At 46.1% G+C, this 24,013-nt stretch overlaps 1 protein-coding gene across 13 annotated transcripts in view; it reads left to right on the top strand.

Annotated features, from left to right (window-relative positions):
- Positions 1–24,013, top strand: part of LOC141735684 (transportin-1-like) — a 104,884-nt gene that overhangs the window by 32,814 nt on the left and 48,057 nt on the right. For all 13 annotated transcript variants that reach the window (XR_012584809.1, XR_012584810.1, XR_012584812.1 and 10 more), the window contains one exon: positions 23,682–23,831. Coding sequence is in view for 9 of the 13 variants with exons in the window: in XM_074568769.1 (XP_074424870.1) it covers positions 23,682–23,831 (150 nt within the window). In the remaining 4 variants the exon portion in view is untranslated. The remainder of the gene's footprint in view (positions 1–23,681; positions 23,832–24,013) is intronic.

The raw sequence follows: 24,013 nt of genomic DNA, 5'->3' as shown, positions 1-24,013 counted from the left end.
AAGGGCCAGTGATCTTGAGATTTCTGCCATCTGCTTGTAGAATATTTCATCTGCCTCTACATCCTGGTTGGGGGGGGTCTATAACAGACTCCCACCATGATAGCAGCCTTGTTGGCCCTCCCCCTGATTCTTGCCCATAAACACTCAACCCTATTATCACCATCATTAAGCTCTTGACATTCATAACACTCCCTAACATACAGGGCCACCCCAACTCCTCTCCTTCCTTGCCTGTCCCTCCTGAAGAGTTTGTAGCCATCTAATGCAGCACTCCAGTCGTGCGAGTCATCCCACCACATTTCCATGACGGTGACTACATCATAGCTTTCCTGCTGCACAATGGCTTCCAGCTCCTCCTGTTTGTTGCCCATGCTGCGTGCATTAGTGTAGAAGCACTTCAGCTGGGCTAGTGGTCCTGCCACCTTTTTGCTGGAAGAAGCCTTAACTTAGAGGTGGATCTGGTGTACGCTAAATTATCAAAAGATGATGGCCATTTTAATTCACCAAGAATACTCTCCAATCTTCAGAAATTCAACTTCTCAGTTAGGGAGTATTGCGTGTGATGACTCTTTCTCAGTCTTGCTATGATGTGTTGTTCATGCAAGGTTGCATCCACATACATTGAGATGATGCTGTCTGCTTGCATCAGCAGAGACTACTGTGTTGCCTCCTGGTAACATTTCTCTATTGACCTCGAAGATAAACTAAACCGAGACTTTAATCTCTGCAGACTATTTCTGCTATGTTTATGCCTGTATCCTTTCCTTGAATGAGGTCTTCACATTTCTGAGAGAGGAAAAATAGGAAGCTGACTTTATATAGTCTCAGAATTAATATGGCGTTCTACTTAGCCTAATATGGCCTTCATGTCGGTGGATGTTTTATATGAAAATTGCAAGAACAGAAATGGTGTCAAAGCTTACCACATTTTAGTTAAGGTATGACATACCTAGTGCCTCTCTGTGTGGTGAAAAAAGAACAGAACTACTGATGAGAGGATCTATTCTAGTTAAGATTCAGACTGTCCGTCCTTATTGCCAAAACACATATGTCCTTTCTCAGATCTACCTTTTATCCTTCTTAGATAAGAGATAGAAGACGTGGTTAGTTTGCGCACAGTTTTTGTAAAGTTTTGAGTTTAACTTCTTTTCCTTGTCCTTTAGGAGTGTTGTTGGCCCTTGGCAGGACCTAGGCTAATGGGAACATGTATTGAGAAAAATGCATGATGTTCCTGGTCGCTTTCTGCTGGCCCATATAGCATAGTTATCTAACCTGTTGCAGCTGTGCAAAGTCCTTGTGATCCCAGTCTTGGATCGTGTTTTAGTGATTGATTCTTCACCCAATCCTAATGTGGGAACTCTAGTCTTTGGGTCTTACTAGTGTGTTATCTCAGTGGATTGATCATGGCCTGGTGTGAGGCTATCACATTCGAGGGTCAGAATCCTCAAGATGAACTTTTAGTCTGAAGGTGGATGAGCCGGGATTGAGAACATTGCTTGAATTCTGCCTTTGTCATTAGTTTTAAGGATGGTCTTTTAAGTTTATTTCCAAAATGCTTTGGATTTTTAAAACCAGTTGAACATAGAGCAGTGTCTTTGAAACTCTTGATCTTGTTATTATGATGACTTAGTCATTCGGAGTACCTTACTTTGATGTAAAATATTACCATGGAGGAAAGTCCTGTCCCCATCCTCCTCCAAGTTTTTGTTTCAATAGAAATCACCACAGATGGTAATTTATTTTCTGATAATAATGACACTAACAATTCATCTGTCTCTGCAAGCAGAATTTGAAATGTCTTTTTATAAACTATTACTGGGATCCAAAGCAGTCTTGTGGGTTCGTGAATGTTTTCTGATGAGCGTTGGAATTTAAATTTGATCTGGACAGCAGTTTTCATGAGTCCATTCCATTATGAACTTTCTTGGGGTGTTGGTGTTGAAAGGTCTTTGAAGCTGAGCAAGAAAAAGACCATTGTGTAAGGTCAGGTGTTGATTAACCAGCTTCCAGTTTCAGGAAGGTATTTTTGATAAGCAGGATTAATCCTGAAAAGTGGTTTAGCAGCTGGAACTGCTTAACTAAAACAAATACCCCTCTACTACCACCACTCCCAATACCATCATCCCACACGATGTCATTATTAAATAGACTAAAATAACTGCCAAGGAGTGAATCTAATCTGATTACAATTCAGAAGTCAAGTCAGAGTAATGTACTCCTGCAGTTTAAAATGCTGCATAACATATGTAGTGTCCTACTTAAACAGCAGCAAAACATTTTTTCTCTTAAATTCAGATACATTAAGAATTACAAAAATAAATTAAGCCTGACTGAGTTTTAGTAATCAATGCATAAAGTAATTGAGGTGCATAAATATCTTAAGAGAAACCAAGTTATGAGATAATGAATTTTGTCAGATCAGACCACTAAAAAATCCATTTCCACCCCCCCCGCCCTTATGATAGCTAATTCTTCCTTTCCATGCTTCTGTATAGATACTGTAATGCAGATTTAAGGAAAATGCTTCTCCTAAGTAGTTTTATGGCATACATACGATGTGTGAGAAGTGACAGATTTTTATTTCTTCATTTAAGAGTCTTGAAATAAATTTTGAAGTTATCCAGTGGATTGTGTTATGTGATTCAGTGCTTTGGGAATACTTTCTTGAAACTCTTTATTCTGAGCATTCAGAATGAGTGGAGTATGGGATCTCCCATATCTCTTTCCCTATCCCTGAAGCCCATAAAAGAAAAAGAACAGGTACAATAACAAGGTTCTTGATTGTAGTACCTGTTTACTAGCCCAGTGCCTTCGTGTACTTAATCATATTGGTTTAAGTTCTTCAAAGGTGCTGTTCACTATAAACAAAGTAATTTTGGGGGTGAGTCTTGAAATATGTTTTCTCAAGTGGCTTGTGGACAGAAAGGACAGAAGTTTTCAGGCTTTGCCTTGATTCTTAAGGTTATCAGACTTTTTGTTTGGTTTTGTTTGCTGTGCCACCTTCTGAAGTTCAGGTAGTCTTGGGTAAGTGGGTAAGGTCTATTTTGGCCCCTCTTTTTTTGTAAGTTGGCCAGCTCCTTGAAGCCCTTCCATAGTATAATTTGAGAGCTGAATAGTGTGCTGCAAGGGGTATTTCTCTGTATACTTTTATCAAATTCTCCTACTCTGTGATGTTTGCTTTGTTGTTTCTCATGACAGTTCTAAGTGTACTTAAAATGCCAGTATCAAGGATCCCTGTGTGGTGTTTCCTTAGAGAAAGGGAAGGTGTTGCTAGTGTGATTTCTAAATGCACTTCTGCCCACCAAGTAGTACTTGATTCAGCGCAGTTCTGAGGCACTCAAGCCTAGCGTTTGTTTCACCATGCCTTAGAACGTAACTTTCTGGATTGCTAAAAGAACTGGGCAACTGGGATGAGGGCAGTGTTTATCCATTCACAGATTGTGATATAATGATTGTGAGCATAGCTCATATTTTGCCCTGTTACGCTTGTGATATTGGCAAATTTAAATGTTAGGGTAAAACTTCTTAAAGCAAAACTGCTCTGCTGATTTCAGTCTCAAAGCTGTTAAGTCTTTTTTTAGAAATAAGCTGTCATTTTCTGGTTTTTAAGTAGTGATATGGATTTAATATGTACAGATCTAAAATGTGACAAAAATCATGACTAGCATCGCTGTTATGCATGAAGATTTCTGATCTGTTAATAAGAAATTGGCTCTCTTAAAAGAGCTAAAACCAAAACATATGGATCCCACCAGAGCAGTGTCATATGAGAAGCAGAAGATGAATATTTTTCTTCTGTCCTATAAGAATACAGTACAGCGACACCTTCATGAGCTTTTTTTTTTTCCTGTCTGACTTTACACTACAACCAGATTTTCAATTAGCAATAGTAGGTTGCACTTATAACATACGGCAGAGTAGAGTTTTAGCACTAGTGGAGGTGTTCTTCCTAAACAACTGTGCATCAAACTACAATAAGAAAATAGAGAACGTGTGCCTGCTTTTAATTCAATATGCCTTTATACAATTTAATCTTTTCTTATTTTAGAAATTTAACTTTTTTCTAGTATTTGGCTACACAAGAGTTCTTACTAGGAGCAAAGTGACTGATCCTCTGCTACTTGGAGAACCCATGAAAATGAGACTATATCTAAGAAGTTTTGGTGTGTGACTGTGCTGCTCTTCCTCTTCAGAGTCATTTGAAATCCACCTTCAGTGTCTTTATTTTTCAGTTTCTACCTCAGATTTCATCAGTCTCTTTTCCTCGGGGAGGGAGGAAAATGAGGAGAAACTGTGAGTGCCTTCCGTTTTGGAATGCTTAAAACTCCTGAGACTTAAAGCTTGCCAGTCAGAATTGCCTCTGATCAGTAGTAGATATTTTGATTCAAAGACCATCCATCCTGATCACTTGAAGTTACATAAATACTTTTTTCCTTGGAGATACCAAAATAAAAATTTGTACTGTTAGATCTGTACTTGCTTGAACAGTGTGTGCCGCTTCAGATGAAGCAGGCAACCTCACTAGGAAGGAATGTTATTGCCCAGTCCAGTGCTACAGGGCTATAAGCTGTTAAAAGCTGCCTATGCTGAGCTGCAGTCATTATTGGTATTTATGACTCTGTCATGACACTGTTGCACCTGAATATCTCTTGAAAGCAGAAGGCACAGCTGAGTAAAACCTTCATGTGGTTCTGAAGAGTGAGAATTATGTCATTATAGAAGGAAGAGAAAGCAGTTTAAAATGCTTTGCAAAAGTAATGCTTAGCCAGTTATTGATCTTAGCATCCGGTATCTTGACTGTGGGATCAAGACACGCTTTTATATGTCTCTTTAGGTTGCCTTCAGGAAAGGTACTCTGTTCTGTAGCTGGCAAAAAATGCTTTGGGTACTGTTGGTGGTATCAAAAAATATATTTTTTTTTTCTGGGTTCTACTCCCTCTTGGCCTTAAAGGAAAGGCATTTTTTTTTTGCATCTGACCAGTGTGAGAAGTGGTACATTCCTTTTACAAGGCTAGATGGCTTCATGAAAATGATGAGCTAAGCAATTGCACCTGCCCCAGCACTGCAAGATAACACACTGAAACTGTTGTGACATCATCCTAATGTCTCACAGCAAGTCTGCTTTCTGAAAAATCTAGAAAGAGGTGGTGATGTTGCTTCCTAGGAGCCATCATGGCCTAGATCAGACACCAGCACGTAGCCTCATAAGTAGGAGATGCCATTTTTCAGCATTACTCTATAAAGAATAATAAACGTTCTTTAATACCTAGCTGTGTGGCACCTTGTCCTCTCAGGTAGGATGCTACTCTAACATCATGGCACCCATGTCAAGTTCTATGGATATTTTACTGATCAGGATAAGAGACTATGCATTACTTGATACAGTGATACACTTCATACATTTTCTATATTCTAGCCTTTTTCTTAGCTCACCTGGACTTCTGGGTGAGCTACAAAAACCTCGTTGCTATCACATATGCACCCGATGTCATACAAGCCCTGATTAGGGGGAATATGGCTATTTTCAAATGATGTCACACTCTAGTTCTTAAAAGCACTACAGTAGCCTTAAAATAATTGAAATCTGTTTAATACAGGTATGTGTCCTTTCGCTCTGTCTGTAACCGATTAACATTCGGAACTAGTATTAATCTTGCATCAATTGAAAACTTATTGAGGACTTGTTTTCTTGTTCCTTCTTTTTCTTGTACTATATGTTCTTGTCAACTCTACTTCCAGGTTGACTGAGATAGGAAGCAAGACAGTGATCTCTTTTGATGGCTGAAGCATATGGCTGACAGAACTTACCACAGAATCTATGAAGACTAAAGAGTGTCTTACTTGGCTCCTAGACTATCTGCCTGTAATCTTGGTGTTACAGCAAGAACTCCATCCAGACCTATGTTACTGTCTTTGACAGCGTAGCTGCTGTTAAACACCCTGGATTCCATAAATATCTTTGTGCAGTCAGAAAAATTTTTCTCAAAGTAAGACCTTTGACTCTGTTCACAAACAGAGAAGGACTAGTGGGAGATGTGGTGGTCGGAGGTTGTCTTGGGTTTAGTGATCATGAAATGGTCAAGTTTTCAATTGGTAGTGATGTAAGGAGGGGGGTTAGCAAAACCTCCACCTTGGTCTTCCGGAGGGCGGACTTTGGCCTGTTCAGGACACTGGTTGAGAGAGTCCCTTGGGAGACAGTCCTGAAGGGCAAAGGGGTCCAGGAAGGCTGGACGCCCTTCAAGAAGGAAACCTTAAAGGCCCAGGAGCAGGCTGTGCCCAAGTGTCGCAAGTCTAAAGGGCGGGGAAAATGGCCAGTCTGGATGAATAAGGAACTTCTGATGGGACGTAGGAATAAAAGGAGGGTTTACCACCTTTGGAAGAAGGGACAGGCAACTCAGGAGGAGTACAGAGATCTCGTTAGGTTATACAGAGAGAAAATTAGGAAGGCAAAAGCCCAGCTGGAGCTCAACTTGGCCACTAACATTAAGGACAACAAAAAAAGCTTTTATAAATACATCAACAAAAAGAGAGCCAGGGGGAATCTCCATCCCTTACTGGATGCGGGGGGGAAAGTTGCAACCAAGGACGAGGAGAAGGCTGAGATACTGAATGCCTTCTTTGCCTCCGTCTTCAATAGTCAGACCAGCTATCCCCAGGGTGCTCAGCCTCCTGAGCTGGAAGATAAGGATGGAGAGCAGAACAACCCACCCATAATCCAGGAGGAAGTAGTCAATGATCTGCTTCTGCACCTAGACGCACATAAGTCGATGGGGCCGGATGGGATTCACCCAAGAGTACTCAGGGAGCTGGTGGGAGAGCTCACCAAGCCCCTCTCCATCATTTATCAACAATCTTGGTCAACAGGGGAGGTGCCGGATGACTGGAGGGTGGCTAATGTGACGCCCATCTACAAGAAGGGCCGGAAGGAGGATCCGGGGAACTACAGGCCTGTCAGCCTGACCTCGGTACCAGGGAAGATCATGGAGAGGATCATCTTGAGTGAGCTCTCACGGCAAGTGCAGGGCAGCCAAGGGATCAGGGCCAGCCAGCACAGGTTTAGGAAAGGGAGGTCCTGCTTAACCAACCTGAGTTTCGATTCTGGGAGAAGCAAGGAGGGGGGTCAGCAGAACTGCTACTTTGGACTTCCGGAGGGCGGACTTTGGGCTTTTCAGGAGCCTGGTTGACAAAGTCCCCTGGGAGGCAGTCCTCCAGGGCAAAGGAGCCCAGGAAGCCTGGATGATTTTCAAGAAGGAAGTCTTAAAGGTGCAGGAGCAGGCTGTCCCCATGTCCCAGAAGACAAGCCGTCGGGGAAAAAGACCGGCCTGGCTAAACAGGGAGCTGATGTTGCAACTTAGGGAAAAAAAGAGGAGCTATGGCCTCTGGAAGGAAGGGCAGGCCACTCAAGAGGACTACAAAGAGGTAGTGAAGCTATGTAGGGAAAAAATCAGGAGGGCCAAAGCCCAGCTAGAACTAAACCTGGCTTCTGTTGTCAAGGACAACAAAAAAAGTTTCTATAAATATATTAGCAATAGGAAGAGGACTAAGGATTATCTCTGTCCTCTAGTAGATGGGGCCGGCAACATAGTGACCAAGGATGAGGAAAAGGCTGAGGTACTTAATGCCGTCTTTGCCTCAGTCTTCAGCAGTAGGACCAGTTGTTCCCTGAGTACCCAGACCCCTGAGCTAGAAGACAGGGATGGGGAGCAGAATGAAGCCCCTGTAATCCAAAGGGAAACGGTGAGGGACCTGCTTCAGCACCTGGAGGTGCACAAATCTATGGGGCCAGATGGGATCCACCCAAGGGTACTGAAGGAGCTGGCGGAGGTGCTCGCCAGGCCACTTTGCATCATTTATGAGCAGTCCTGGACAACCGGGGAGGTCCCAGCTGACTGGAGGTTGGCAAATGTGACACCCATCCACAAGAAGGGCCGGAAGGAGGATCCGGGGAACTACAGGCCAGTCAGTCTGACCTCAGTGCCTGGGAAGGTCGTGGAACAGATCATCCTGAGTGCCATCACATGGCACATGAAGGACAAACAGGTGATCAGGCCCAGTCAGCATGGGTTTGTGAAAGGCAGGTCATGCCTGTCAAACCTGATCTCCTTCTATGATAAGGTGACCCACTTAGTGGATGAGGGACAGGCTGTGGATGTTATCTACTTGGATTTTTGCAAAGCTTTTGACACCGTTTCCCACAGCATTCTCCTGGAGAAACTGGCTGCTCATGGCCTGGACAGGTGTACTCTTCGCTGGGTAAAAAACTGGCTGGATGGCCGTGCCCAGAGAGTGGTGGTGAATGGAGTTAAATCCAGTTGGTGTCCGGTCACAAGTGGTGTCCCCCAGGGTTCGGTGCTGGGGCCGGTTCTCTTTAATATCTTTATCAATGATCTGGATGAAGGGATTGAATGCACCCTCAGTAAGTTTGCAGATGACATTAAACTGGGCGGGCGTGTTGATCTGCTTGAGGGTAGGTTGGCTCTGCAGAGGGATCCGGACGGGCTGGACCGATGGGCTGAGACCAATGGTATGAGGTTCAACAAGGCCAAGTGCCAGGTCCTGCACTTGGGTCACAACAACCCCATGCAGCGCTACAGGATTGGGGCAGAGTGGCTGGAAAGCTGCCCAGCAGAAAAGGACCTGGGGGTGTTGGTTGACAGCCGGCTGAATATGAGCCAGCAGTGTGCCCAGGTGGCCAAGAAGGCCAACAGCATCCTAGCCTGTATCAGGTGAGCGGGACTAGGGAAGTGATCATCCCCCTGTACTCGGCACTGGTGAGGCCCCACCTCGAGTACTGCGTTCAGTTTTGGGCCCCTCACTACAAGAGGGACATTGAGGTGTTGGAGCGTGTCCAGAGAAAGGCTACAAAGCTGGTGAGGGGTCTGGAGGACAAACCTTATGAGGAACGACTGAGGGAGCTGGGGTTGTTTAGCCTGGAGAAGAGGAGGCTGAGGGGAGACCTTATCACCCTCTACAACTACCTGAAAGGAGGTTGCAGAGAGATGGGGGCTGACCTCTTCTCCCTGGTGACAAGTGATAGGACAAGAGGAAACGGGTTCAAGTTACGTCAGGGGAGGTTTAGATTGGATATTAGGAAACATTTTTTCACTGAAAGGGTTATTAAACATTGGAATAGGCTGCCCAGGGAGGTGGTGGGTTCACCATCCCTGGAGGTGTTTAAAAAAAGGGTAGATGGGGCACTTAGGGACATGGTTTAGAAGTGGTTTTTGTCAGGGTAGGTTAAAGGTTGGACTTGATGATCTCAAAGGTCCCTTCCAACCTCAGCAATTCTATGTTTCTATTCTACGATCTCTTTCTATGACCATGTGACCCGCCTTCTGGATGCGGGGAAGGCTGTGGACGTTGTCTATCTGGACTTTGGTAAGGCCTTTGACACCGTCCCCCACAGCATTCTCCTGGAGAAGCTGGTGAATCATGGCATAGACAAGTGTACTCTTTGCTGGGTTAAAAACTGGCTGGATGGCCGTGCCCAGAGAGTTGGGATTAATGGGGTGAAATCCTCTTGGTGGCCGGTCACCAGTGGTGTCCCTCAGGGCTCGGTTTTGGGGCCAGTTTTGTTGAATATCTTTATCAATGATCTGGATGAGGGGATCGAGTGCACCCTCAGTAAGTTTGCAGATGACACCAAGCTAGGTGGGAGCGTTGATCTGCTTGAGGGTAGGAAGGCCCTACAGAGGGACCTGGACAGGCTGGATCGATGGGCCAAGGCCAACTGTATGAGGTTTAATAAGGCCAAGTGCCGGGTCCTGCATTTTGGTCACAACAGCCCCAAGCAATGCTACAGGCTTGGGGCAGAGTGGCTGGAAAGCTGCCCAGCAGAAAAGGACCTGGGGGTGCTGGTGGACGGCCAGCTTAACATGAGCCAGCAGTGTGCCCAGGGGGCCAAGGCGGCCAACAGCATTCTGGCTTGTATCAGGAACAGCGTGGCCAGCAGGAGCAGGGGAGTGATGGTGCCTCTGTACTCGGCACTGGTGAGGCCTCACCTCGAGTGCTGTGTTCAGTTCTGGGCCCCTCTGTACAGGAGGGACATTGAAGTGCTGGAGCGTGTCCAGAGGAGAGCTACCAGGCTGGTGAGGGGTCTGGAGACCAGGTCATATGAGGAGAGGCTGAGGGAGCTGGGCATGTTTAGTTTGGAGAAGAGGAGGCTGAGGGGAGACCTCATTGCTCTCTACAACTCCCTGAAAGGAGGGTGGAGAGAGGTGGGTGGTGGCCTCTTCTCCCAGGTGAATAATGACAGGACCAGAGGAAATGGTCTGAAGCTGTGGCAGGGGAGGTTTAGATTAGATGTTAGGAAGAATTACTTTACTGAAAGAGTGGTCAGGCGCTGGAACAGCCTGCCCAGGGAGGGGGTTGAGTCACCATCCCTGGAGGTATTATTTAAGAAGTGTCTAGATGTGGCACTTCAGGGCATGCTCTAGTGGCAGAGATTGTAGGTTGTTTGGTTGGACTCGATGATCTCAAAGGTCCTTTCCAACCATGAAGATTCTGTGATTCTATGGTGTAGTATTTAAAAAATGCCCGATTATCAGATTCTGTGCTGCTTCTCAAGCTCAAATGGTTAGTGTTTGTTTACCACTAAGTCCATCTTTGTGTTATCTGCTTGTTACCTCTCAATATGGTGATAATTGGTTTTGCTTTTTGTTCTTAATATTTCTCCTTTTTCTTGCTTCTTTAATTCTTTTTCATTTGGCAGAGATGTGACTTTCACTATGAATCCCTTGGAATCTCTGTTGCAAGTCTGTGGACTTACTATGCACTTTCTATGAAGAATAGTCCTTCTGTTCTTATTTGGCTAAAGGAATGGATTTAAGCTTTTTCATACCAGAGCATCCCATGGGATAGTCCATAAAGAAAAAACAGTGCTGAAGTTTCACCTTAATATGCCCTTGACTTTTAACTAAACCAACTGGCTAATCTGCTGATTTCTGACACAATGAGCTTCATAGTAGCTGTATCTCTGCTTGGTTAAATTGAAGCTGTTGCTTTGTCTCTTTTGTGATCATAGCTACGCATTCTAAAGGATTAATGTTTTTTCCTTTACACTTAATATTTTTGTATTAGAATTTATACTAATAGCGACTAATGTACCATATTCTAATCAGACTTTGGTTGGAACTCTGATTTCCTTCACCCCCCACCCCAAGAAGATGCTGCTGGCTGGTACAGAAGGAGTAACTGTTGTATTCTCAGTTGCCGAGGCAAGCAGCTCTGGTGCCGGCAGGATCCGAAGCGGAGCGCTCTAGTGCAGTGCACAGGGGGGTTTCCCGAACCTGGAAAATCTCAGGGGGAGCTGAGAGCGCCGCCAGGAGCCCGCAGCTTGCACGACAGCAGCTTACGAGACCTGGGTGGGGTCAGGAGCAATGGCAACCAAGTCCCTCCACACATATAAAAGTAGGCCCTGAGGAATGCTGTCAACCAGGGCATGGTGTGGCAGCAGGGGTGTGGTGCAGCAGTTTGCACGGAAGGGTGCTGAAACGCTGCCAGCTCAACCAGGGAGTCATGGTATCCACCTGGCAGAAAGGCATAACCTCTCTAAGCTCTGCACCCACCACGACTGACGTAGCTTCCCAGACAGAGCTCCGGTGGGAACATGCTGCCACCCAGGTGTCAGCCTGCAGGGTGACCCTACTCTTATGCCAGTATCGGACAGCAGCAGTGAGCACGCCTATGGGAGGTGCGCCCAGGTAGAAGAACTCCTCCGCTTAGTGACAGAGCTCTGGGAGGAAGTGACTAGCTTGAGGAGTATCAGGGAGTCCGAGAGAGAGAGACTACAGGAATTGCACCCTACCTTTGCTGGGATAGGCCCAACAGGCAGACAGGATACATGATACGGAGGATTCCCTATCCTCTCTCCACCTGGCAGAATGCGGTGACTTAAGGGATAGGGGGCAATGGCGACAAGTTCCTGCCTGGTGCAGCAGGTGCGTCTCCTCCGTGACTACCCAACCTTCCCAGGTACTACATATGAGGCTCTGCAAGTGGAACTGAACAATGGCGAGGACGATGGTTATCTAGGTAAGAGGTGTCGCCAAGGTTAAGTCGGCCTAGGCCCTGCATGAAAAGCGCTTTCATAAAGAAAAGAAGACGGGTCACTGTCATAGGAGACTCTTCTGAGGGGAACAGAGGGCCGGATATGCCGACCAGACCCACTTCTTAGGGAAGTCTGCTGCCTCCCTGGGACCCAGGTTAAAGACGTGAAGAGAAAGCTTCCTACCCTGGTACAGCCCTCGGATTGTTGTCCATTATTGATTTTTCAGGTAGGCAGCAATGAAGTTGCAAGAAGTCATCCAAGGGCAATCAAGAGAGACTTCTGGGCCTTGGGACAACTGGTTAAGGGCTCAGGAGCACAAGTAGCGTTCTCCTCTATCCTTCCAGTTGCAGGGAATGATGAGGGAAGGAACAGGAAGAGCCAGCAGATCAATACCTGGCTCCGAGCCTGGTGTCACCAGCAGAATTTTGGGGATTTTGATCATGGGTCACTCTACATGCCACCAGGCCTGCTGGCGACTGATGAGGTACACCCCTCTCAAAGGGGGAATAGGATCTTTGCATGGGAGTTAGCAGGGCTCATTGAAAGAACTTTAAACTAGATTGGAAAGGGGAAAGGGATAACACCAGACTCGCCAGAGATAAGCCTGGGGGCGGCACACCGATGTTTCAGGGACGGTGTGCTAGCAAGAGCCTTTGGTCTGCCATCTCAGGGGAGGTAGGGGATGGAGATCTACACAGTGGCAGACACAAGGGCTGTTGATGTGTTAGAAACCGCAGAAGCATCTGAGAATGGTCACGTAGGTGTGGGAAAGTAATGGAAGATCGGTGAGGAGGATTGTAAATATGCTCAAGTGACTTGCACCTGGGGTGCTGGGAAACACATATATCACACTAATTGTTGTTCAGTCTTGGGTGCTTGCAAGTAGAACATCTGCACTTAGATGACATAAGTCTGCGATGGACTCAGGAACACCTTATCTAGCCGCTTGAGAATCCCGGCCTGTTGTTGAAGAAGATCAAAGCACAGTGGGAAAACTAGGCCTGCTTGAACCCTTGAAATACCAGCAAGAACGGAGTCTGTGCACTCACTCTCTTGCTAACAAGGCCTCTCTTGCTAATAAGGACTCTCGCTCCACGGTGCCTGTGTCCACTGCTTGCATGCCTCTGCCTGGGTGCTGCTTTGGAGATTCCCTGATCCATGCGGTATCAAGATTAAACTTGTTCCTTGCCTTTCATTCGTGGTTTTGTGGTTGTTCCTGCATCCTGCCTGCATCGGCTCACACAGTAGGCATTAGGGCTTCTCCCCCAAAGAAGGTGGTGGGATCAGTAGCCCAACTGAAGTGCATCTACACCAACACATGCAGCGTGGGCAACAAACAGGAGGAGCTTGAAGCCATTGTGCAGCAGAAAAATTATGATATAGTTGCCATCACAGAAACATGGTGGGATGACTCTCACAACTGGAGTTCTGCAATGGACGGCTATAAACTCTTCAGAAAGGGACAGGCAAGGAAGGAGGGGAGGTGGGGTAGCCCTGTGTGTTAGGGAGTGTTTTGACTGTCTAGAGCTTGACAATGGTGATGAAAGGGTCAAGTGTTTATGGGCAAGAATCAGGGGAAGGGTCAACGAGGCAGATATCATGGTGGGAGTCTGTTTATAGACCACCCAACCAGGATGAAGAGGCAGATGAAATATTCATAGAATCACAGAATGGCTAGAGTTGGAAGGGACCCTGAAGAACATCTAGCTCAAACGCCCCTGCCCTGGGCAGGGACACCCTCCCACCAGACCAGGTTGCTCAAAGCCCCATCCAACCTGGCCTTGAACGCCTCCAGGGATGGGGCATCCACAGCTTCTCTGGGCAACCTGGGCCAGTGTCTCACCACCCTCACAGGAAAGAATTTCTTCCTGATATCTAATCTAAATCTCCCCTCTTTCAGTTTAAAACCGTTACCCCTCATCCTATCGCTACATTCCCTGACAAAGTCCCTCCCCAGCTTTCCTTTAGGTACTGGAAGGCTGCTATAAGGTCTCCCCGGAGCCTTCTCTTCTCCAGGCTGAACAACCCCAACTCTCTCAGCCTGTCCTCATAGGAGAGAGGTGCTCCAGCCCCCTGATTATTTTGTGGCCTTCCTCTGGACTTGCTCCAACAGGAGCAGCTGGGAGAAGTCTCACAATCGCTAGCCCTTGTTCTCATGAGGGACTTCAACTCACCAGATGTCTGCTAGAAATATGATACAGTGGAGAGGAAACAGTCTACGAGGTTCCTGGACACAGCCGGTGAGGGAGCTAACTACGGAAGGTGCCTTGCTGGACCTCTTGTTTGCAAACAGAGAAGGACTTGTGGGGGATGTGATGGTTGGAGGCCACCTTGGGCACAGAGATCATGAAATTATAGTTTTTAATTCTTGGAGAAATAAGAAGGGGTATCAGCAGAACTGCTACCTTGGAATTCCGGAGGGCAGGCTTTGGCCTGTTTAGGAGCCTGGTTGACAGAGTCCCTTGGGAGGCAGTCCTGAAGGGCAAAGGAGTCCAGGAAGGCTGGACATTCTTCAAGAAGGAAATCTTAAAGGCACAGGAGCAGGCCGTCCCCGTGTGCTGAAAGGTGAGCTGGCGGGGAACGAGACCAGCCTGGCTGAACAGAGAGCTTATTCTGGAACTCAGGAAACACCAAAAAAAAAAGAAGAGAGAGAGAGATTATGACCTTTGGAAGAAGGGACAGGCAACTCAGGAGGACTACAAGGATATTGGGAGGTTATGCAGGGAGAAAATTATAAGGGCCAAAGCCCAACTAGAACTTAATCGGCTACTGCCGTAAAAGATAATAAAGTTTCTATAAATGCATTAGCAACAAAAGGAGGGCTAAGGAGAATCTCCATCCTTTATTGGATGCTGTCCTGGTTTGAGGTAAAACAGAACCAACTTTTTGTTTTGTAGTTTTATTTCTTAGCTAGGCCTTTTCTAACTCTCTGAAATTAACAGCATGTTGTGTCTAAAACGGTTCGTTCAGAGTGATAAGACGGTTTGTGCCAAGGAATGGTACGCAGAGAGGCTCTTGCTTAGACTTATTGCTATAACAACCAAGGTCAGCTAATTTCGTTATTTGCCCCGTTGGAGAGTCGGAAGTGGAAAAGCATCCCACCTGCAGGGAGGAGTGGACAGGACAGGTGACCCAAAACTGACCAACAGGGTATTCCATCCCATCTGCCCCATGCCCCGTGCTCAGTCAAAGGGGATCAAACGGCCAACCTTCTTCCTTCAGTGGCTGACGTCCGAGGAGGACCCTGTCTGTTCATCTGCCTTTGATCCCGATTGGTGTGTTCCTGACTCCATCTGTGGAATCCAGTTCCCACCTGTTGCTGAGTCCAGCCTGGGACTTCCCCAGTGCTTGCCAGTGATGTCATCCTGGGAGCTTAATACAGTTTTGTATATACTGTATCTATTTCATTATTTTCCTTTTTATCTTATTCTCAATATTTCATTAAAGTAGTTTAGTTTCTTCTAAACTCATAAATCTCTCTTTATATCTCCTCCTTCTCTCCGTGCACGAGAGGCTGGGGGAGAGCATCTGTCGCCAGCCATTGGCCAATTTGACAGATGCAGACAGATGCAGAGGGAAACATGGTGACCAAGGATGAGGAAAAGGCTGAGGTACTTAATGCCTTCTTTGCCTCAGTCTTTAATAGTAAGACCAGTTGTTCTCAGGGTACCCAGCCCCCTGAGCTGGAAGACAGAGACAGGGAGCAGAATAAAAGCCCCATAATCCAAAGGGAAATGGTTAGCGACCTGCTACACCATGTAGGTGCACACAAGTCTATGGGGCCAGATGGGATCCACCCAAGGGTACTGAGGGAGCTGGCGGAAGCACTCACCAAGCCACTTCCCATCATTTACCAGCAGTCCTGGCTAACCCGGGAGGTCCCAGTTGACTGCAGGTTAGCAAATTTGACACTCATCTACAACAAGGGTCGGAAGGAGGATCTGGGGAACTACAGGCCTGTCAGTCTGACCTCAGTGCCTGGGAAGGTCATGGAACAGAACATCTGTAGTGCAATCGCGTGGCACATGCACAACAACCAGGTGATCAGGCCCAGTCAGCATGGGTTCATGAAAGGCAGGTCCTGCTTGACTAACCTGATCTCCTTCTATGACAAGGTGACTTGCTTGGTGGATGAGGGAAAGGCTGTGGATGTTGTTTACCTGGACTTTAGTAAGGCCTTTGTCACTGTTTCCCACAGCATTCTCCTGGAGAAACTGGCTGCTCATGGCTTGGACTGGTGTACTCTTTCCTGGATAAAAACTGGCTGGAGGGCTGGGCCCAGAGAGTGGTGGTGAATGGAGTTAAATCCAGTTGGCAGCCGGTCACGAGTGGTGTTCCCCAGGGCTCAGTATTGGGGCCGATTCTGTTTAATGATCTGGAGGAGGGGATTGAGTGCACCCTCAGTTAGTTTGCTGATGACACCAAGTTAAGTGGGAGTGTAGACCTGCTTGAGGGTAGGTTGGCTCTGCAGAGGGATCTGGACAGGCTGGATTGATGGGCAGAGGCCAACGGTGTGAGGTTTAACAAGGCCAAGTGCCGGGTCCTGCACTTGAGTCACAAGAACCCCATGCAGCGCTACAGGTTTGGGGAAGAGTGGCTGGAAAGCTGCCCTGCAGAAAAGGACCTGGGGGTGTTGGTCAACAGCTGGATGAATATGAGCCGGCAGTGTTCACAGAATCACAGAATGATAGGGGTTGGAAGGGACCTCTGGAGATCATCTAGTCCAAGTTCCCTGCCAGAGCAGGTTCACCTAGAACAGGCTGGACAGGAACACATACAGGCAGGTTTTGAATGTCTCCAGAGAAGGAGACTCCACCACCTCTCTGGGCAGCCTGTTCCAGTGCTCTGCCACCCTCAAAGTAAAGAAGTTCCTCCTCACGTTTAGGTGGAACTTCCTGTGTTCAACTTGGTGCCTGTTACCTCTTGTCCTGTCGCTGGGAACCACTGAAAAGAGCCTGGCCCCATCCTCCTGACACCCCCCCTTTCAGTATTTATGAGCGTTGATAAGGTCCCCCCTCAGCTGTCTTTTTTCCAGACTGAAGAGACACAAGTCCCTCAGCCTTTCCTCATGAGAGAGATGTTCTAGTCCCTTCATCATCTTTGTAGCCCTTTGCTGCACCCTCTCCAGCAGTTCCCTGTCCTCCTTGAACCAGGGAGCCCAGAGCTGCTCTCCAGCAGGTCAGCCCCTAACCAGTACCAGTGTGTGGGGCTACGTGCAGCACCCTACACTTGCCCTCATTGAATTTCATAAGGTTTCTCTCCGCCCAACTCTCCAGCCTGTCCAGGTCTCACTGAATGGCGGCACAGCCATCTGATGTGTCAGCCACCCCTCCCAGCTTTGTGTCATCAGCAAACTTGCTGAGGGTGCCCTCTATCCCCTCATCCAGGCCATTGGTGAATATATTGAACAGGACTGGACCCAGTACTGACCCCTGGGGGACACCACTCGTCACTGACTTCCAACTAGACTCTGTGCCCCTAATCACAACCCTCTGAGCTCTGTCTTTCAACCAGTTTTCAATCCCCCCCACTGTCCATTCATCTAGCCCACTCTTCCTAAGATTCCCTATGAGGATGCTGTGGGAGACCATGTCGAAAGCCTTGCTGAAGTCAAGGTAGACAACATCCATTGCCCTCCCCTCATCTCTCCATCCAGTCATGCCATCGTAGAAGGCTATCACATTAGTCAGACATGATTTCCCCTTGGTGAATCCATGTTGCCTACTTCTGATAGCTTTCTTTTCCTCCACATGCCTTGAGATGACGCCCAGAACGAGCTGTTCCATCATCTTTCCAGGGATGGAGGTGAGGCTGACTGGCCTGTAGTTCCCTGGGTCCTCCTTCTTGCCCTTTTTGAAGACTGGAGTGACATTGGTTTTCCTCCAGTCCCCAGGCACCTCGCCTGTTCTCCAGGACCTTTCAAAGATGATGGAGAGCAGCCCAGCAATGACTTCTGCCAGCTCCCTCCGCACTCTCAGGTGCATCCCATCAGAACCCATGGACTTGTGGATGTCTAATTGACTTAATTGATCTATCACTTGATCCTCCTCAACCAAGGGGAAGTCTTCCTTTATCCAGACTTTCCCTGTTACCTCCAAAGTCTGGGACTCCTGAGGGCTGGGCCGAGCAGTAAAGACTGAAGCAAAGAAGGCATTCAGTAACTCTGCCTTCTCCACATCCTCCATCACCGTGGCTCCTGTCTCATTCAACAGTGGGCCCACGTTTTCTCTAGATTTCCTTTTGCCTCTGATATACTTGAAGAAACCCTTCCTGTTGAGCTTGACATCCCTGGCCAGGTTTAATTCCAAGGAGGCCTTGGCTTTCCTTGTTTCATCCCTGCATGCCCTGGCAGCATTCTTGTAATCCTCCCAAGGGGTCAGTCCCTTCTTCCACTTATTGTAAACTTCCTTCTTCCACTTGAGCTTTTTCAGAAGCTCCCTGCTCAACCATGCAGGTCTCCTGCGTCCCTTGGCCGATTTCTTGCTCTTAGGGATGCACCGATCCTGAGCTTGGAGGAAGTGGTCTTTGAATACCAACCAGCTCTCTTGAGCCCCTTTGCCTTCCAGAGCCCTAGCCCACGGGATCTCTCCAAGCAGTTTCTTGAAGAGGTCAAAGTTAGCCCTCCTGAAGTCCAAGGTTGCAGTCCTACTTGTTGCTTTGTGCATAGTACCCATGATCCTGAACTGTATCTTCTCGTGATCACTACAGCCAAGGGTGCCCCCAACCCTCATGTCCTCCACCAGTCCCTCTGTGTTTGTCAGTACCAGGTCCAGGAGTGCTCCTCTCCTTGTTGGCTCCTGTACCACCTGTGTCAAAAAGTTGTCATCGATACACTGGAGGAGCCTCCTGGCCTGTGCATGCCTGGCTGTGTGGTCTTCCCAGCAGATATCGGGGTGATTGAAGTCCCCCATGAGAACCAAGGCCTGTGACTTTGAGGCTACCTTCAGCTGTCTGTAGAAAGCCTCATCAGCTTCCCCATCCTGATCAGGTGGCCTGTAAGAAACACCCACAACAGTGTCCCTCATATTTGCCTGCTCCTTAATCCTTACCCATAAGCTCTCGACCCTCTCTTCATCCGCCCCTAGTGAGAGCTCGATGCATTCCAGATGCTCTCTCACATAGAGAGCAACTCCTCCACCACGCCTCGCTGGCCTGTCTTTCCTGAAAAGGACATAGCCATCCATGACGGCATTCCAGTCACGTGAGCTGTCCCACCACGTCTCAGTAATTGCAATGAGATCGTGGCCCTGCGACCGCACACAGATCTCCAGCTCTTCCTGCTTATTCCCCATGCTGCATGCATTGGTGTATAAGCATTTCAGAGAGGGAGTTGTGTGTGTAGTTTTCACCCTTGAGGGTTTCCAGGTGGCCAGGAAGGCCAACAGCATCCTGGCTTGTATCAGGAATAGCATGGCCAGCAGGACTAGGGATGTGATTGTCCCCCTGTACTTGTTATTGGTGAGGCCGCACCTCGAATACTATGTTCGTTTTTGGGCTCCTCACTACAAGAAAGACATTGAGGTGCTGGAGCGTGTCCAGAGAAGAGCAATGAAGCTGCTGAAGGGTCTTATGAGGAGTGGCTGAGGGAACTGGGGTTGTTTAGTTTGGAGAAAAGGAGACTCAGGGGAGACCTTATTGCTCTCTACAACTACCTAAAAGGAGGTTATAGTGAGATTGGTGTCAGTCTCTTCTCCCAAGTAACAGGCGAGAATCATAGAACCATAGGGTTGGAAGGGACCTCTGGAGATCATCTAGTCCAACCCCCCTGCCAGAGCAGGGTCACCTAGAGCAGGTTGCACAGGAACGTGTCCAGGCGGGTTTTGAATGTCTCCAGAGAAGGAGACTCCACCACCTCTCTGGGCAGCCTGTTCCAGTGCTCTGCCACCCTCAAAGTAAAGAAGTTCCTCCTCACGTTTAGGTGGAACTTCCTATGCTCAAGTTTGTGCCCATTACCTCTTGTCCTGTCCCTGGGCACCACTGAAAAGAGCCTGGCCCCATCCTCCTGACACTCCCCCTTTCAGTATTTATAAGTGTTGATAAGGTCCCCCCTCAGTCGTCCTTTTTCCAGACTGAAGACACCCAAATCCCTCAGCCTTTCTTCATAAGAGAGGTGTTCCAGTCCCCTAGTCATCTTGGTAGCCTCTTGAAGAGGTCCAAGTTAGCCCTCCTGAAGTCCAAGGTTGTAATTTTACTTCTTGTTGTTTTGTGCATAGTACCCATGATCCTGAACTCTATCTTTTCGTGATCACTACAACCTAGAGAAGACCAAGAGGAAATGGCCTCAAGTTGCGCCAGGGGGGTTTAGGATTTCTTCATGGAAAGGGTTGTCAAACACTGGAACAGGCTGCTCGGGGGAGTGGTTATCACCATCCCTGGAGTTGTTTAAAAGACGCTTGGGGACATGGTTTAACAGTAGACTTGACAGGGTTATGTTAACAGTTAGACTTGATGATCTTAAAGGTCCTTTACAACCAAAATGGTTCTATGATTTTCTGATTTTGCATCTAACTTTTTCTGCTAATGAGAATGCTTTCATTGTGGCTTGCAAGGGCCTTAAATAATGTGGAAATTAAAGGAAAACTCTTTTGACTTCCTTCCTGGACAGACACAACGTTACTTCTTAGTAATTGCTTATGGAGGACTGGATTTCTTGAAGATGTGCATACTTGTCAGTGGATTATAGTTATGTAAAGAAATCATAATTGAACATATTAAATTTGTGTAATGGTAGATGCAGAGATTTTGCTTTGAATTTGGAGAGTATTTCAGGCAGACCTAAGACTGATCAAGAGTTCAAGTGAGAACTTCTTTCTTTAGGTTATTCTCCACCTGACTGTTGTTATTGACATCTTCAAAACTTTAAACAAAATGACAACATTACTTGATTTGACTTGCCAAGTAATGATAACAGTAATATTTTTCACATCTCATAACCAAGTTCTTTATTTGAGAGAGGTTTGTCCTCTCATCTAGTATTCAATGTTTTTGTTTAAAATAATAAATCCATTCTCCCAGAAAAGTTGTTGGCCCTTGAAATGCAGTGCTGTGGAAGTGGAGCGACTTTTATTTTCCATTGTTTAGAAGGTGGTGGGTATTTAAAACCTACAGTGTAGGTGAAGTTATAAAATTGTTTCAAATATATATGCCTAGGGTGGATTCCTGGTTTATAAAGTTACTTAATTCTATGTAAAAGCTATGTTTGTAAATCAATACATTTATAGTTACAGAGCATAAAAATAATGCTGAGACAGGCTGAGAGAGTTGGGGTTGTTCAGCCTGGAGAAGAGAAGGCTCCGGGGAGACCTTATAGCAGCCTTCCAGTACCTGAAGGGGGCCTACAGGAGGGATGGGGAGGGACTTTGTAAAACGGCATGTAGTGATAGGACAAAGGGTGATGGCTTCAAACTGGAAGAGGGTAGATTTAGATTAGATATCGGGAAGAAATTTTTTCACTCTGAGGGTGGTAAGACACTGGCCCAGGTTGCCCAGAGAAGCTGTGGCTGCCCCATCCCTGGAGGTGTTCAAGGCCAGGCTGGATGGGGCTTTGAGCAGCCTGGGCTGGTGGGAGGTGTTCCTGCCCAGGGCAGGGGGGTTGGAACTAGATGATCTTTCAGGTCCCTTCCAACCTATGACATTCTATGAGTTAGGAAGACTGAAATATACTTTTTAATGTTGTTTTTATGTTCTTATGATGGCATTCTGGTTTTGGAGCTCAAATAAAATCAGTTGATTAAAATGAATTTTAACAAATCCCCCCTTGTTCTGAAAAGTACCATTTCTGTTCTAACTAGTGTAGGTCACAATAGAAAGTATTTTTAATGGCCCTCAGTCAGTCATCATGGGTGTACTGAGAATCTTGGTGTTGTGACACAGTAACTTTTAGTTTTAAAATACTTTATATTTGGAAGTTTTATATATCTTTTTTTGCTTATATTTCTGTTGGGATGTTAATAGTTTTGAAGGCCTAGAATAGATCTGTGTGTAAACTGTAACTCTTGGTGCAAAGGAACTTTGAACATCCTTACTTCTTGCCAAAATCAGGGCTTCTGTTCTGGTTTCAGTAGGGATAGAGTTATTTTTCTTCACAGTCGTTAGTATGGGGCAATGTTTTGGATTTGTGCTGGAAACAGCATTGATAACACAGGGATGTTTTAGCTACTGCTGAGCAGCACTTACACAGAGTCAAGGCCTTTTCTGCTGCTCACCCCACCCCACCAGCGAGCAGGCTGGGGGTGCACAAGAGGTTGGGAGGGGACACAGCCGGGACAGCTGACCCCAACTGACCAAAGGGATATTCCAGACCATATGACGTCATGCTCAGCATATAAAGCTGGGGGAAGAAGGAGGAAGGGGGGACGTTCGGAGCGATGGCGTTTGTCTTCCCAAGTCACTGTTATGCGTGATGGAGCCCTGCTTCCCTGGAGATGGCTGAACACCTGCCTGCCGATGGGAAGCAGGGAATGAATGCCTTGTTTTGCTTTGCTTGCGTGCACGGCTTTTGCTTTACTTATTAAACCGCCTTTATCTCAACCCACGAGTTTTCTCACTTTTACCCTTCCGATTCTCTTCCCCATCCCACTGTGAGGGGAGTGAGGGAGTGACTGTGTGGGGCTTAACTGCCTACTGAGGCTAAACAACATCAGCTTCATACAAAACAAAAAAAACCCAAGTGGCTAAAATGCTAATTAAAAGTAGCTTCATGTGTTGATTAGGATTGCTGTAAACTGTAAATTTAAATTTTCTTATACTATAAACTAATCCTATCTGTGCAGAACATTCAGATCTCACTTTCAGCATGTTTCAGAAGTAATACCAAGTTATTTATGCCCTTGGTTGAAGAACTAAACATAAGCCTGCTCCAGTATAACTGAAAAATCTAGGCTATTTTTTTTTCCACTCCTCCCCTTCTAATTTAGAGGAATTTGCAGGCAAAAAGAGCTCAGTGAAGAGAACTCAAACTGTTGCTTAAACTTAAATTAATTAATTAATTGATTAATGACTGTTTAGGTCAGTTCTGGTGGCTTTTTTTCTTATGGTTCACACTATATAACACTTACCTGTTTACATTGTTTAAAGCCTTTTTTCTCCTCCCTCTTTAATCTTTTAATAGATTAATAGAACAGATGGTATCTGAAGGGAGTACAATATTTTGTACAAAAATAAAACACTATTTTTGTGGGAGTAGGGGGCAACGGATTTACTGTGTAGTCCCTACCTCATTTCTAGGTCTTACTGTGTTGAAAGCTGGGTTGTCATTTATTTCATACAGTAATAGTGCTACAGCAACCCTGTCAGTATAATCAGAATGTCCGAATGTCTTTAGTTGACTAATCTCTTTCATGAGTCTCCTATATCCCATGAGTTCAGATCTGTTCCTTGCTTATATCTATACAAAACTTTTTTAAAATGTAGAATTTGCAATACTGATATTCTGATTTTGAATAAATAGAAATAGTGAACTCTGAAATGAAAAGACTTTGCTACATGAATTGATGGGTGTATGTGGAAGAAGAGATAAGGAAATAAAGATTAATATCTCTCACTATAAGCTTTGATCTTGTTGCATTGTTCTGGAAATCTGCTTTATCCTATGATCTGATTGAAGTTTGAATGTTGTTATTTTCTGTTGCAGATGAACCAACACGTTCCTTGAGTGGTCTCATCTTGAAGAATAATGTAAAAGCATATTTTCACAACTTTCCAAATGGGGTAACTGACTTCATTAAAAGTGAATGTCTGAACAACATTGGTGATTCCTCCCCCTTAATTAGAGCTACTGTAGGTAAGTTTATTCTTATTGCTGTCTTCTGCACACTAAAAATGTTACTGATGGGAGAGCTATTAAACACGTAAAACTTTGTTTCTGATAACTGTCAGAACTGCACCATGTTTTGATGTTGATATTAATCTTCAGTGTGAATATATGAAAGTCACGCTTATTTTTGCTTTATATTCTTTTAAAAC

Source organism: Larus michahellis, chromosome W (assembly GCF_964199755.1).
Source record: "Larus michahellis chromosome W, bLarMic1.1, whole genome shotgun sequence".
NCBI classification, from domain to species: domain Eukaryota; kingdom Metazoa; phylum Chordata; class Aves; order Charadriiformes; family Laridae; genus Larus; species Larus michahellis.
The sequence above is the reverse complement of the archived record's forward strand: the minus strand, read 5'-3'. Positions and strand labels throughout refer to the sequence as shown.